Consider the following 19,347-nt stretch of genomic DNA (forward strand, 5'->3'; position numbering starts at 1 on the left):
TATATATATATAAACATTATTAATAATAAAAGGAAGCTTCTGATTAATTATATATTTTATATTTTTTCGATATCTTAATAATCTTTTTTGTGTTAAGATAAACAAAAATAATTAATATAAGTTCCATATGTATCACGAACGTTTTCGATTCTTAGTCAAATCATAATCAGGTAAAAATCAACTGAACAAAAAAAAATTCAATCAACGTTTTCATGTTCTTCTAGGGTAAACATTAACATTATTTACATTCCATCATACCTGAATTAGCATCACCTGAAAAAAAAAATTATATTACGTTAACCATTTCAAAATATTATTATTGGTTTCATAAGCAATAATAATAATTGGAAATCGTTGAGTTCGATGTTGCTTTTTTTACTTGGAAGTCACCACTTATCAAGACCCGAATGGCACTCGAGGATAATAGTTAATGAATGTAAGATGGTAGTGTAGTAATCGTTAATGGTGTAAATTGGGTAGAATTTGATTATTTATGATGACGGTACAACAAGAACTTGTTTATATTGGATTTCAAGGCTGCCATGTTGTATTCAACTGGGAAGCAGAACAGCGGAACAGTGTTCCACACGAGGAAAGTTTGCAGAAAGAAGCTTTGTTCAATGAACTTGCGTTTTGATTTGGGCACAAGTAGAGAATTATTTTTTTTTTTAGTTAGAGAGTGAGGGAAATCGTATGTAGATCGCTTAGAGTAATTAAATTGTTGATGACGTCATTAATTATCTCCGACTTCTAGATTCCACTCACCAAGCAGTTGAAATGGATAAAGACCTGTTTTTTATTCGCTAACTTTTGTTTGATGGAACTGATATTGATGCATATAAAATATATACTCCTATAATTTTTTTTTGTGTATCTTGATATTCATATTAAAAACCTTCTTTATTTTATTAAAACGGAAAATAAATAATATATGGGTCGTATAATTGTATTCATCTTCAAAAGATCTAACTAATTTGCATATTCTTTTAAGCATTCATTTAATTAATTCCCTATTAGTTTTTTCGGTTTTCTTATGGGATGATCATCTTTACTTAACTATTACGAGTAATTATTTTCATGCAGATATTCTACATGATTTATACTTGCGTAATATTTGTCAGTTTTTGGTTGACAAACATGAAACTTAATATATAGGGTATTCGAACCTATACGAAACTTTATATTTGGGTTTTAGGCCGGGAAAATCGGTGCAAAAGTGTGAAAATTAAAAAAAAAATGGAATTTACCAGGTGTAGGTCGAACGACGGCATTATCAATATACATGCGTAACGTAATAGGTATTGGTTCATGTTTTAATTCTTAGCATCGCAGCAAACATGTTTTCATATATCAGGCATTAATGTTAAAGAAAAAAATAAATCGCAAGCTAAACTTTTTAGTTTCGATTCTCGGTGATGGCGCACGTGTCTTTTTTTCTTTAACTTTTAAAATCATTACTATATATTGGGTCCAATATAATATAATAATAAATACGAAATCTGCATTAATCAAGATATCATATTTAAGCATATTTTACGATCAGGCGTCCTGCTAGCATGCAAATAAATACACGATCACTGAAATTCCAGGAATTTTAAATTTTAAATTAAAATATCTTAGATATAAATATACTTTTTCTAAGAGAAATCATTAATTTTATTCATTGACAAATATTTTAATCGCTTTTTCGTTTAAATCGCCAACAAAAGAAAAAACATTTTCGAAGAATAAAAACAACAATGAAAATTCCAACTAAAACAGACACCAAGACTACAGCCAAAATATCTAACATAAAATATTGGTACAACGGCATATCCTGGCAATAAGACCTCATGAAACCGCCACCATATTTGATGACGTCATCAATTATGCGCGCTCCTCTCACAGACGGATTTTCAGGTCGAGACTTAAAAATGTCACTCGCCATTTTGATATTCTTTTTGTATTTTGGATTTGAGATGATTTCGTTTATATTTTCAACAAGATCTTCGACAGCGTAATTGTACAAGTCCATTGAGATACCATAACCTTTGTATTCAATTCTTTTAGCGTTATGAGGTTGGTCTGCAAATACCGGGAAGCCTAACATAGGAACTGCATGATACAAACTTTCAAACTGTCCTCCATTGCCACAGTGAGTGATGAACAGCCTCGTTTTCGGATGACCCAGTAAATCGTTTTGTGGCATCCATTTTGTAAGAAAAACATTCGATGAAGAATATCTTGTATCTGACCATTTCCAGACGACGTCGTATTTAATTTTCTTAAACGCCGCTCTCATTTTATCGAGATGTTCGCCTGGGAGAGAATCTATATTGGAACCAAACGAAACTATAATGATTCCGTTTTTTGACGAATTTACAAATTTGTTTAAATCTCCTTTCAAGGGTTCAGCAGGTTGCGCTCCCATTCCCCCTAAAAATTCCATATTTGGTAAGGCTGGTGCCGCGTAATCTAGCAGAAAATCACTTTCCACAATATGCAAAGCGGCTTTGCGTAGAAGTTCGTCAAATGTGATTTCAGGTCTATTTGGTGCATACGTCTGAACGCTCTTGGATGGCGAGCCTAAAGGGGCACATATGTAGTCTAATATATGTTCATGAATATTCTGAAATCTTTCTGTGAATGACATGCGTTCAGAAAAGGAAGTTGATATGTGGGGAAACGCTGAGAAGACTCTTGGTACTCGGTGCATCGTTGGGACACTCGTGGCTCCCATTAATACAAATGGAATTGATAATTTGTAAGGAATTATTGCCAAGCAGTTGCTCATGTATATTTTATCGATAACCGCTAGAGTTGCGTTGATAGATTTTAAATCTTGAAACCATTTTTCGTTTAGCAGTAAATTGTCGCATACCTCCTTATTCGATTCCGTCAAATCTTTGAAAGTGTACGTGCTCTTTTCGCTGAAATAATTCATGTCAATAATCGTGAATTCCTCCATTTTAATTTTTTCAGGCATCCATAAAAAATGAACCCCTTCTTGCTGTTTTAGTTTTTTGGTTAATTTTTGAGTTACAGGTATGTAAGAGTTATGTCCCCTTTTGTGAAGCTCTTTCGCCAAGAAAGTCATCGTCTGTATGTGACTGAAATATGGAAAACTCAGGAAGAGTATGTTGTCGCATTTGATTGGCTTAGTCGTCAGGAGTAAAGTTATTATCCCCAACAAAACTATGAAAAGGTTCTTCATTTTTCTGTGATTTCTTTGGATGATGCCTGAAACTAAAGGAAAAGAAAAACGAAAAGGACGTTGTATTAAATACTTAAATAATTGTGCGTATTGTATAAAAAAACAATGTACAATTACTATGACAATAATAACAGTAACAGATAATAATATATAATAGCTTGGAAGAAAACCCAGTTGGATACGAAACAAATTAAAAAGAATAAACGACATTATTGAAAAAATTTCAAAAATGTTTTTCTAAACTACTTATTTACTAACCGAATGTGTCGAATCATAACGGTATTTTCTTTGATTTTTAGAGGTATATGTATGCGGGGAAAAATGAATATACCTACGGCGCTTGCTACTTTGAGGACACAGCCACTGATCCCATGAATATGAACAGGATCTCCGTGATTAAACGCCTTAAAAACTGATACGAACCTTTTTTTGTGCAACCTATAGGGTCCTCTGTAGTTAAAAAAAAAAATGAAGAAAAAGGAAAAGAAAATGGCCGCCTTTTCTCTTGATCTGCTTGCGATATTGTCACCTAATATGAAGATGAGATGTTTCCGGTTTGAATTAAAAAGCCTGATTTGGGATTTAGCCGGTGGAGCAGCAAGTCTTCTCAGCAGTACGTCATGTTTTGGAGTTAAGAGTTTTTGACAGCAGAACGTCGAGTGTTGGAGTAACGACATTTTGCAGCAGTGTCGAATTTTTAGTAGTGAATTTTGACAGCAACGTGTCAGATTTAACCCCGGGAATTGTCACTTGGAAGTGTAGAAGAGTTAATTGTTTTAACCAAAACCTATCTCAGCGTGAAGGGATTATTATGGAATCAAGACTACTAAGATTGGTAAAGGATGCGATACCGCCTTTTAGTGAAGAAGGTGATGTGGTCACGTGGACCAAAAAGTAACAATTAGTAACTAAGCTACAAAAGGTGCGAGACCCTGCGAGTTTATTCGTCTCTTTCTCCACGGAGATGCGCTGGTTCTCTACCTTCAGATGAGCAAAGAAAACCAATTAAATGCGGAACGGACAGAAATGAAACTAGTAACGGCGTACACCTAAGGAGCTTTTGAAGCATATGAAAAGCTAAAACGATTCAAGAGTCGGTTAATCGTTACGCTAATATAATCAAAGGATATGGCTCGATCACACAGCCAAACTTGTTTTCATTACGGGATTCCAAGAGGATGTAACTGTAGCACTGGAACAGTTACCTCACGTAGCGAGAATGGACGTTAGCAAACTATTACCAACTGCACGGATTTTAGTCAACAAAACAATTCCAGAGACTGAACAAACTGGAGTTTCTATGCGTGGGGTTCCAATGTGTGATGTTCTTGGCGTGTTGACGACCACAATTACTTAATCATATTCGATAGCTAAACCAAGTGACCTGAGCTATTAAGGTGCAAAAGGCCGACAATTGGGACAACAATAAATTTCATACACGAATTCGGTGTAGTAGACTGCATCGTGAGCGACAATGGAACGGTTCACGTTCGGAGTTTACATAGTTCAAAAGTTTTTGCGACACGTTCCAAATTTAACACATAACTACTCCCCAATATCACGTTAGATTGAATGGGCAAGCGGAACGAAGGCTTGAGAAGGCAACAGATGAAACCCTCCAAGCACCCCTACTGCCTGGAATAATGAACTATTCCATGATGTCACTTCCGTCCATAACGTCATTTCCGGGCAATGAAAACCAGTTTACAAGTTAGTCGGACACGCGGAGAGTATGATCGTCACCCATTAGTCCAGCAGTTGAGCAAAGAGATTGCTCTATTTACCTTTTTCATGTATTTTCGTTAATACATATTTATTATGATATATTATTATCTGTTACTGGTTTTATTCATTATTATATATTATTATCTGTTACTGTTATTATTTATTATTATATATTATTATCTGTTACTGCTATTATTTATTATTATATATTATTATCTGTTACTGCTATTATTTATTATTATATATTATTATCTGTTACTGCTATTATTTATTATCATATATTATTATCTGTTACTGCTATTATTTATTATCATATATTATTATCTGTTACTGCTATTATTTATTATTATTATATATCATTATCTGTTACTGGTATTATTTATTATTATATATTATTATCTGTTACTGCTATTATTTATTATCATATATTTTTATCTGTTACTGCTATTATTTATTATTATATATTATTATCTGTTACTGGTATTATTCATTATTATATATTATTATCTGTTACTGCTATTATTTATTATTATATATCATTATCTGTTACTGTTATTATTTATTATCATATATTATTATCTGTTACTGCTATTATTTATTATCATATATTATTATCTGTTACTGCTATTATTTATTATCATATATTATTATCTGTTACTGTTATTATTTATTATTATATATTATTATCTGTTACTGTTATTATTTATTATCATATATTATTATCTGTTACTGTTATTATTTATTATTATTATTATATATTATTATCTGTTACTGTTATTATTTATTATCATATATAATTATCTGTTACTGTTATTATTTATTATTATTATATATTATTATCTGTTACTGTTATTATTTATTATCATATATTATTATCTGTTACTGTTATTATTTATTATCATATATTATTATCTGTTACTGCTATTATTTATTAATATATATTATTATCTGTTACTGCTATTATTTATTATCATATATTATTATCTGTTACTGCTATTATTTATTATTATATATTATTATCTGTTACTGCTATTATTTATTATCATATATTATTATCTGTTACTGCTATTATTTATTATTATATATTATTATCTGTTACTGGTATTATTCATTATTATATATTATTATCTGTTACTGCTATTATTTATTATTATATATCATTATCTGTTACTGTTATTATCTATTATCATATATTATTATCTGTTACTGCTATTATTTATTATCATATATTATTATCTGTTACTGGTATTATTTATTATTATATATTATTATCTGTTACTGTTATTATTTATTATTATATATTATTATCTGTTACTGCTATTATTTATTATTATATATTAGTATCTGTTACTGTTATTATTTATTATCTTATATTATTATCTGTTACTGTTATTATTTATTAATATATATTATTATCTGTTACTGTTATTATTTATTATTATTTATTATTATCTGTTACTGCTATTACTTATTATTATATATTATTATCTGTTACTGTTATTATTTATTATCATATATTATTATCTGTTACTGATATGATTTATTATCATATATTATTATCTGTTACTGATATTATTTATTATCATATATTATTATCTGTTACTGTTATTATTTATTATCATATATTATTATCTGTTACTGCTATTATTTATTATTATATATTATTATCTGTTACTGCTATTATTTGTTATTATATATTATTATCTGTTACTGCTATTATTTATTATTATATATTATTATCTGTTACTGCTATTATTTATTATTATATATTTTTATCTGTTACTGCTATTATTTATTATTATATATTATTATCTGTTACTGTTATTATTTATTATCATATATTATTATCTGTTACTGATATTATTTATTATCATATATTATTATCTGTTACTGTTATTATTTATTATCATATATTATTATCTGTTACTGTTATTATTTATTATTATATATTATTATCTGTTACTGCTATTATTTATTATTATATATTATTATCTGTTACTGTTATTATTTATTATTATATATTATTATCTGTTACTGGTATTATTTATTATTACATATTATTATCTGTTACTGTTATTATTTATTATCATATATTATTATCTGTTACTGGTATTATTTATTATTACATATTATTATCTGTTACTGTTATTATTTATTATTATATATTATTATCTGTGACTGTTATTATTTATTATTATGTATTATTATCTGTTACTGCTATTATTTATGATTATATATTATTATCTGTTACTGCTATTATTTATTATTATATATTATTATCTGTTACTGTTATTATTTATTATTATATATTATTATCTGTTACTGTTATGATTTATTATCATATATTATTATCTGTTACTGGTATTATTTATTATTATATATTATTATCTGTTACTGCTATTATTTATTATCATATATTATTATCTGTTACTGCTATTATTTATTATTATATATTATTATCTGTTACTGCTATTATTTATAATTATATATTATTATCTGTAACTGCCATTATTTATTATTATATATTATTATCTGTTACTGTTATTATTTATTCTCATATATTATTATCTGTTACTGATATTATTTATTATCATATAGTATTATCTGTTACTGTTATTATTTATTATCATATATTATTATCTGTTACTGTTATTATTTATTATTATATATTATTATCTGTTACTGCTATTATGTATTATTATTATATATTAATATCTGTTACTGTTTTTATTTATTATCATATATTATTATCTGTTACTGCTATTATTTATTATTATTATTATATATTATTATCTGTTACTGTTATTATTTATTATTATATATTATAATCTGTTACTGTTATTATTTATTATTATATATTATTATCTGTTACTGCTATTATTTATTATTATATATTATGATCTGTTACTGTTATTATTTATTATTATATATTATTATCTGTTACTGTTATGATTTATGATTATATATTATGATCTGTTACTGCTATTATTTATTATTATATATTATTATCTGTTACTGTTCTTATTTATTATCATATATTATTATCTGTTACTGATATTATTTATTATCATATATTATTATCTGTTACTATTATTATTTATTATCATATATTATTATCTGTTACTGCTATTATTTATAATTATATATTATTATCTGTTACTGCTATTATTTATTATTATATATTATTATCTGTTACTGTTATTATTTATTATTATATATTATTATCTGTTACTGCTATTATTTATTATTATATATTATTATCTGTTACTATTATTATTATATATTATTATCTGTTACTGTTATTATTTATTATTATATATCATTATCTGTTACTGCTATTATTTATTATTATATATTTTTATCTGTTACTGCTATTATTTATTATTATATATCATATATCATTATCTGTTACTGTTATTATTTATTATCATATATCATTATCTGTTACTGCTATTATTTATTATCATATATTATTATCTATTACTGCTATTATTCATTATCATATATTATTTTCTGTTACTGTTATTATTTATTATTATATAGTATTATCTGTTACTGTTATTATTTATTATTATATATTATTATCTGTTTCTGGTATTATTTATTATTATATATTGTTATCTGTTACTGTTATTATTTATTATCATATTTTATTATCTGTCACTGTTATTATTTATTATCATATATTATTATCTGTTACTGTTATTATTTATTATTATATATTATTATCTGTTACTGTTATTATTTATTATTATATATTATTATCTGTTACTGTTATTATTTATTATTATATATTATTATCTGTTACTGTTATAATTTATTATTATATATTATTATCTGTTACTGTTATTATTTATTATCATATATCCTTATCTGTTACTGCTATTATTTATTATCATATATTATTATCTGTTACTGCTATTATTTATTATCATATATTATTATCTGTTACTGTTATTATTTATTATTATATATTATAATCTGTTACTGTTGTTATTTATTATTATATATTATTATCTGTTACTGTTATTATTTATTATCATATATTATTATCTGTTACTGCTATTATTTATTATCATATATTATTATCTGTTACTGCTATTAATTATTATTATATATTATTATCTGTTACTGTTATTATTTATTATTATATATTATTATCTGTTACTGTTATTATGTATTATTATATATTATTATCTGCTACTGTTATTATTTATTATTATATATTAGTATCTGTTACTGTTATTATTTATTATTATATATTAATCTCTGTTACTGTTATTATTTATTATCATATATCATTATCTGTTACTGCTATTATTTATTATCATATATTATTATCTGTTACTGCTATTATTTATTATCATATATTATTATCTGTTACTGTTATTATTTATTATTATATAGTATTATCTGTTACTGTTATTATTTATTATTATATATTATTATCTGTTTCTGGTATTATTTATTATTATATATTGTTATCTGTTACTGTTATTATTTATTATCATATTTTATTATCTGTCACTGTTATTATTTATTATCATATATTATTATCTGTTACTGTTATTATTTATTATTATATATTATTATCTGTTACTGGTATTATTTATTATTATATATTATTATCTGTTACTGTTATTATTTATTATTATATATTATTATTTGTTACTGGTATTATTTATTATTACATATTATTATCTGTTACTGCTATTATTTATTATTATATAGTATTTTCTGTTACTGCTATTATTTATTATTATATATTATTATCTGTTACTGCTATTATTTATTATCATATATTATTATCTGTTACTGGTATTATTTATTATTACATATTATTATCTGTTACTGCTATTATTTATTATTATATATTATTATCTGTTACTGTTATTATTTATTATCATATATTATTATCTTATACTGGTATTATTTATTATAACATATTATTATCTGTTACTGCTACTATTTATTATTATATATTATTATCTGTTACTGTTATTATGTATTATTATATATTATTATCTGTTACGGCTATTATTTATTATTATATATTATTATCTGTTACTGCTATTATGTATTATTATATATTATTATCTGTTACTGATATTATTTATTATCATATATTATTATCTGTTACTGTTATTATTTATTATTATATATTATTATCTGTTACTGCTATTATTTATTATAACATATTATTATCTGTTACTGCTACTATTTATTATTATGTATTATTATCTGTTACTGTTATTATTTATTATTATATATTATTATCTGTTACGGCTATTTTTTATTATTATATATTATTATCTGTTACTGCTATTATGTATTATTATATATTATTATCTGTTACTGCTATTATTTATTATCATATATTATTATCTGTTACTGTTATTATTTATTATTATATATTATTATCTGTTACTGCTATTATTTATTATTATATATTATTATCTCTTACTGTTATTATTTATTATTATATATTATTATCTGTTACTGTTATTATTTATTATTATATATTATTATCTGTTACTGTTATTATTTATTATTATATATTATTATCTGTTACTGCTATTATTTATTATTATATATTATTATCTGTTACTGCTATTATTTATTCTCATATATTATTATCTGTTACTGATATTATTTATTATCATATATTATTATCTGTTACTGATATTATTTATTATCATATATTATTATCTGTTACTGTTATTATTTATTATCATATATTATTATCTGTTACTGTTATTATTTATTATTATATATTATTATCTGTTACTGTTATTATTTATTATCATATATTATTATCTGTTACTGTTATTATTTATTATTATATATTATTATCTGTTACTGTTATTATTTATTATCATATATTATTATCTGTTACTGTTATTATATATTATTATATATTAATATTTGTTACTGTTATTATTTATTATTATATATTATTATCTGTTACTGCTATTATTTATTATTATATATTATTATCTGTTACTGTTATTATTTATTATCATATATTATTATCTGTTACTGTTATTATTTATTATTATATATTATTATCTGTTAATGCTTTTATTTATTATTATATATTATTATCTGTTACTGTTATTATTTATTATTATATATTATTTTCTGTTACTGCTATTATTTATTATTTTATATTATTATCTGTTACTGTTATTATTTATTATTATATATTATTATCTGTTACTGGTATTATTTATTATTACATATTATTATCTGTTACTGTTATTATTTATTATCATATATTATTTTCTGTTACTGGTATTATTTATTATTACATATTATTATCTGTTACTGTTATTATTTATTATTATATATTATTATCTGTGACTGTTATTATTTATTATTATGTATTATTATCTGTTACTGCTATTATTTATTATTATATATTATTATCTGTTACTGCTATTATTTATTATTATATATTATTATCTGTTACTGTTATTATTTATTATTATATATTATTATCTGTTACTGTTATGATTTATTATCATATATTATTATCTGTTACTGGTATTATTTATTATTATATATTATTATCTGTTACTGCTATTATTTATTATCATATATTATTATCTGTTACTGCTATTATTTGTTATCATATATTATTATCTGTTACTGCTATTATTTATTATTATATATTATTATCTGTTACTGCTATTATTTATTATTATATATTATTATCTGTTACTGCTATTATTTATTATTATATATTATTATCTGTTACTGTTATTATTTATTATTATTATCTGTTACTGATATTATTTATTATCATATATTATTATCTGTTACTGTTATTATTTATTATCATATATTATTATCTGTTACTGTTATTATTTATTATTATATATTAGGATCTGTTACTGCTATTATTTATTATTATATATTATTATCTTATACTGGTATTATTTATTATTATATATTATTATCTGTTACTGGTATTATTTATTATTACATATTATTATCTGTTACTGTTATTATTTATTATCATATATTATTATCTGTTACTGGTATTATTTATTATTACATATTATTATCTGTTACTGTTATTATTTATTATTATATATTTTTATCTGTGACTGTTATTATTTATTATTATGTATTATTATCTGTTACTGCTATTATTTATTATTATATATTATTATCTGTTACTGCTATTATTTATTATTATATATTATTATCTGTTACTGTTATTATTTATTATTATATATTATTATCTGTTACTGTTATGATTTATTATCATATATTATTGTCTGTTACTGGTATTATTTATTATTATATATTATTATCTGTTACTGCTATTATTTATTATCATATATTATTATCTGTTACTGCTATTATTTAGTATTATATATTATTATCTGTTACTGTTATTATTTATTATTATATATTATTATCTGTTACTGCTATTATTTATTATTATATATTATTACCTGTTACTGTTATTATTTATTATTATATATTATTATCTGTTACTGTTATTATTTATTATTATATATTATTATCTGTTACTGCTATAATTTATTATCATATATTATTATCTGTTACTGATATTATGTATTATCATATATTATTATCTGTTACTGTTATTATTTATTATCATATATTATTTTCTGTTACTGTTATTATTTATTATTATATATTATTATCTGTTACTGCTATTATTTATTATTATATATTATTATCTGTTACTGCTATTATTTATTATTATATATTATTTTCTGTAACTGTTATTATTTATTATTATATATTATTATCTGTTACTGCTATTATTTATTATCATATATTATTATCTGTTACTGCTATTATTTATTATTATATATTATTATCTGTTACTGTTATTATTTATGATTATATATTATTATCTGTTACTGGTATTATTTATTATTACATATTATTATCTGTTACTGTTATTATTTATTATCATATATTATTATCTGTTACTGGTATTATGTATTATTACATATTATTATCTGTTACTGCTATTATTTATTATTATATATTATTATCTGTTACTGTTATTATTTATTATTGTATATTATTATCTGTTAGTGCTATTATTTATTATTATATATTATTATCTGTTACTGCTATTATTTATTATTATATATTATTATCTGTTACTGTTATTATTTATTATTATATATTATTATCTGTTACTGTTATTATTTATTATCATATATTATTATCTGTTACTGGTATTATTTATTATTACATATTATTATCTGTTACTGCTATTATTTATTATTATATATTATTATCTGTTACTGCTATTATTTATTATCATATATTATTATCTGTTACTGCTATTATTTATTATTATATATTATTATCTGTTACTGCTATTATTTATTATTATATATGATTATCTGTTACTGTTATTATTTATTATTATATATTAGTATCTGTTACTGTTATTATTTATTATTATATATTATTATCTGTTACTGTTATTATTTATTATTATATATTATTATCTGTTACTGGTATTATTTATTATTATATATTATTATCTGTTACTGCTATTATTTATTATTATATATTATTATCTGTTACTGTTATTATTTATTATTATATATTATTATCTGTTACTGCTATTATTTATTATTATATATTATTATCTGTAACTGCTATTATTTATTATCATATATTATGATCTGTTACTGGTATTGTTTATTGTTATATATTATTATCTGTTACTGCTATTATTTATTATCATATATTATTATCTGTTACTGTTATTATTTATTATTATATATTATTATCTGTTACTGCTATTATTTATTATCATATATTATTATCTGTTACTGTTATTATTTATTATCATATATTATTATCTGTTACACTTATTATTTGTTATTATATATTATTATCTGTTACTGCTATTATTTATTATTATATATTATTATCTGTTACTGCTATTATTTATTATCATATATTATTATCTGTTACTGCTATTATTTATTATTATATATTATTATCTGTTACTGCTATTATTTATTATTATATATTATTATCTGTTACTGCTATTATTTATTATTATATATTATTATCTGTTACTGTTATTATTTATTTTTTATATCTGTTACTGATATTATTTATTATCATATATTATTATCTGTTACTGTTATTATTTATTATCATATATTATTATCTGTTACTGTTATTATTTATTATTATATATTAGGATCTGTTACTGCTATTATTTATTATCATATATTATTTTCTGTTACTGCTATAATTTTTTATTATATATTATTATCTGTTACTGTTATTATTTATGATTATATATTATTATCTGTTACTGCTATTATTTATTATTATATATTATTATCTGTAACTGTTATTATTTATTATTATATATTATTATCTGTTACTGCTATTATTTATTATTATATATTATTATCTGTTACTGCTATTATTTATTATCATATATTATTATCTGTTACTGCTATTATTTATTATTATATATTATTATCTGTTACTGTTATTATTTATTATTATATATTATTATCTGTTACTGCTGTTATTTATTATATATTATTATCTGTTACTGTTATTATTTATTATTATATATTATTATCTGTTACTGTTATTATTTATTATTATATATTATTATCTGTTACTGTTATTATTTATTATTATATATTATTATCTGTTACTGCTATTATTTATTATTATATATTATTATCTGTTACTGCTATTATTTATAATTATATATTATTATCTGTAACTTCCATTATTTATTATTATATATTATTTTCTGTTATTGTTATTATTTATTCTCATATATTATTATCTGTTACTGATATTATTTATTATCATATAGTATTATCTGTTACTGTTATTATTTATTATCATATATTATTATCTGTTACTGTTATTATTTATTATTATATATTATTATCTGTTACTGCTATTATGTATTATTATTATATATTAATATCTGTTACTGTTATTATTTATTATCATATATTATTATCTGTTACTGCTATTATTTATTATTATTGTTATATATTATTATCTGTTACTGTTATTTTGTATTATTATATATTATTATCTGTTACTGTTATTATTTATTATTATATATTATTATCTGTTACTGCTATTATTTATTATTATATATTATGATCTGTTACTGTTATTATTTATTATTATATATTATTATCTGTTACTGTTATTATTTATTATTATATATTATTATCTGTTACTGCTATTATTTATTATTATATATTATTATCTGTTACTGTTATTATTTATTATCATATATTATTATCTGTTACTGATATTATTTATTATCATATATTATTATCTGTTACTGTTATTATTTATTATCATATATTATTATCTGTTACTGCTATTATTTATTATTATATATTATTATCTGTTACTGCTATTATTTATTATTATATATTATTATCTGTTACTGTTATTATTTATTATTATATATTATTATCTGTTACTGCTATTATTTATTATTATATATTATTATCTGTTACTATTATTATTTATTATTATATATTATTATCTGTTACTGTTATTATTTATTATTATATATCATTATCTGTTACTGCTATTATTTATTATTATATATTTTTATCTGTTACTGCTATTATTTAATATTATATATCATATATCATTATCTGTTACTGTTATTATTTATTATTATATATTATTATCTGTTACTGCTATTATTTATTATTATATATTATTATCTGTTACTGCTATTATTTATTATTATATATCATATATCATTATCTGTTACTGTTATTATTTATTTTTATATATCATTATCTGTTACTGCTATTATTTATTATCATATATTATTATCTGTTATTGCTATTATTTATTATTATATATTATTATCTGTTACTGCTATTATTTATTATTATGTATCATTATCTGTTACTGCTATTATTTATTATTATATATTATTATCTGTTACTGCTATTATTTATTATCATATATTATTATCTGTTACTGTTATTATTTATTATCATATATTATTATCTGTTACTGCTATTATTTATTATCATATATTATTATCTGTTACTGCTATTTTTATTATCATATATTATTATCTGTTACTGATATTATTTATTATCATATATTATTATCTGTTACTGCTATTATTTATTATTATATATTATTATCTGTTACTGTTATTATTTATTATTATATATTATTATCGGTTACTGCTATTATTTATTATTATATATTATTATCTGTTACTGCTATTATTTATTATTTTTTTATATTATTATCTGTTACTGTTATTATTTATTATTATATATTATTATCTGTTACTGTTATTATTTATTATTATATATTATTATCTGTTTCTGTGTTCTTCCTTGTCAATTATTCAAATAACACCACAACAGTATTCTTCCGCTCTCTTCGATTGTAGAGTTCATCTAGCTTAGTACTGTGGGTGTATCATATTTTTTGTTTCGATTTTTATCAACCCACATAGCTAAATCGATGCATTTCAGAACAGTGTCTAATTCGGCCATGCTAATATTTTTTTTTACACGGTTGTCACCACTTATCAAGGCCCGGAAGCCACTCAGGGATAAGGGTTATTGCAAGTATAGTACGTTAGTGTGGAGATTTAATGAAGTGTTTACTTAAGGGGGCGGTTCATTAGGAATTTGTTTACGTTGGATTTGAAGACATCTAGGTTGTAGTCAGGTGGGAAGCAGGCAGACGGAACAGAGTTCCACAGGCGTGCAGTTCTAAGATAGTCATCCTTTTTCCTTAACTATGCTTCATCTTCCGCTACCAAACTGGCAATTTCCACGACAACACCTGTTGCAATATTGCTTGCATCACACCATATCACCCTTATTTCTGTTTTAGGTATGTACAAAGGTCAAGTGACAGGTTCATTTTTTTACATCAGCTAGAATTTCCTGTATTACTTTGACAGTTTATCCATCAAATCTGCCCCCTAGTCTACACTTGCTGTTCTTTTAACATCACTACAGTCAAGTCGCAGCCACCTAGCAACTGGATAGTGTCCCATAAATTTGCCGCAGATAGAAAATAGCTCCAATCTACTAATTTCTCCTCTTATTTCTGGGATCCCGTTGCCTCATCTGAATATTAGCTCGCCCATACTTTCTTTCATTAGCTTAATGCCTAGTACTGCTCCTCCATCCAGAAATTCTAGCGATTTTGCTGCCATCCCAAATCCTTTCAACTGATTCATAACTTATTTTATTGATATTTTCGTAACGTTCACTGTTGTATGATCGATGGTGGTTTCTTTCTTTTTGCTTTCTTCCTCCAAGGTCATTTTTAAAACAGTTGCCATCATTTTCAGTGCTACATTCAGCCCGAATCCAAGCCGTATTAAGCAATACAATTTTCATATATAACAGACCAGCTGGGACTGCCATAGTTCATTCGCCATATCTAGGTACAAGTAGGCAGACTTAATGTCCACAATCGCATTTCCTTCCACCAATCGTCTCCACTTCTCATCTTTTCATCACACACATCTATTATATTGCTCCCTGTATGACAAACCAATTCACGGGAGTCTAACACTGGTCTAACTTTCCATTTTGTTGCATGGATCACTGCCATTAATGGTAACACACCTTTTCCTTCTCTCTTCCATGGTAAAAAATACATTCTTCTATCGACTTAAATTTTTTTTTTATTACATTTTCACCCCAAACAAGGCACATTGCCACTTTGGTGTAGGGGGCTACTATCAGGAGCAGCAACAACTGGGGTACTATGTAGGGATTTGTGCAGCAAGATGTCGGTTCACGTTGCACTTGAACTTCTGCATGTCAGTACAGTTGGGGAAGCAGGGATCTGGAATGGAATTCCAAAGTCTAGCGGTTCTAGGGAAGAAACTACTGGAGTAGAAAAATCTTTTACATCTAGGGATCTCTACTGTGTGGGGATGTGATTTAGCTGCCTGTCGGGTTTGTCGAGGGTGTTTACGTCGTGGGGGCACAAGTGCTTGCAGTTCGTCAGAGCATTCACCATTAAAATACTTGTATAACAGGCAGAGCGATGTAACATTTCGTCGATGGGACAGAGGCTGAAGCTTAGATGCCAGTTCAGAGCCTATCAGATTTGCGACACTTTTGAACCTTGTTTAGGAGCTAGAGACTAGTGGCAGATGCACCAGCCCAAATATGACAGCAATACTTCATACATGGGCGAATGGTGGCCTTATAGAGGTACAGGATACTTTCGGGCGTTAGTAGTTTTCTAGCACGGCAGAGAGAGCCCACCTTCTTTGCAGCGGCCCTGGCAATGCCTTCAATGTAATTGTTCCAACTCATGTTTCCTGTGAATGTTAGGCCAAGGATCTTGACAGATGTACTCTCAGATAAAGAGTCGTTGGCCATTGCTATAGGTGGTAGAGAAGGTTTCTTGTAATTATTGAAGGAAACTAGTTTAGTCTTGGCGGCATTGAATGTGACCATCCATTTTTGTCCTCATTCTACTCCTTCGTAAACTCTGAGGTTTTCTCATTTTACAGTGAATTCTTATATGTCACTCCATTCCGTTACACTGGTGGTTCTTTCTTTCATTTCCATTTTAATGTCTATTTCTCTCCATCGAAATTTGCCTCAAAATCTTTATCCTCAATTTTACAAACATCTGGTTGATGGGCAGCTACGGCACAATGTACATCTCCGAACTTTACCTCAGCTTTCTTTATAGTTACACTTCCCATCTCATTGATTACATCCATTCCAATTATGACGTCAAACTCATTAATATCGCATCCACTTTTTCTCGTAGTCCATGGCCTTTGATATCCACTTGTCAGCCTCTTTTACATTTTATGCTCCTCTCATCAACTTCTTTCACAGTGCCACTCCTACCATATCTTTCCATATCCACTCATGAGTTTTGAATTGATTAAAATAATAGTGCAACAAGTATTGACAATTGCAGTCATTACTATATTGTTCACCATCAATTCTATTATGTGCTTTTATTGTAGCTACTGGCGCAGAAGCCCCCCCCCCCTTGTCCGTTTCCCTGAGTCTGATGACAATATCTTGCAATGTGGCCAAACTTTCTACAGTTGTGACACATTACTCTAGATATATTCTAACAATTTTTTATAAAATTTGGTCCCCGACATCTGAAACACGGAATGCTTGTTAATTCCTTATTTCTCTGTGTATTTCTTTGTGGACTCATTTCTCTGTGTATTGCTTTATGGACTGCAAACCTCAATGCAACAAACGCGGAGAGCGAAACCTATGAAACAACAGAACTAAACGAGAATGAAGCAGCTGAAGTAGAAAACATCATGCTGCTTATGAACGAAGAAAAACCAAAACTCCCATCACTACGGAATTAAGAATGGAAGAAACTAAAAACAGAAACAGAGAAGGTGAAAAGGCTTCTCC

The 19,347-nt window shown here is 23.7% G+C and overlaps 1 protein-coding gene across 1 annotated transcript in view; it reads right to left on the minus strand.

Annotated features, from left to right (window-relative positions):
- LOC145256332 (UDP-glucuronosyltransferase 1-2-like) overlaps positions 1–19,347 on the minus strand; it is a 28,314-nt gene continuing 8,967 nt past the window's right edge. Inside the window, exon 2 of the mRNA XM_080115108.1 lies at positions 1–3,225. Coding sequence (XP_079971234.1) covers positions 1,676–3,193 — 1,518 coding nt within the window. The 5' untranslated portion in view covers positions 3,194–3,225 and the 3' untranslated portion in view covers positions 1–1,675. The remainder of the gene's footprint in view (positions 3,226–19,347) is intronic.

This window comes from Euprymna scolopes, chromosome 32, assembly GCF_053919585.1.
Source record: "Euprymna scolopes isolate OS-2025 chromosome 32, ASM5391958v1, whole genome shotgun sequence".
Taxonomy (NCBI): Eukaryota; Metazoa; Mollusca; class Cephalopoda; order Sepiida; family Sepiolidae; genus Euprymna; species Euprymna scolopes.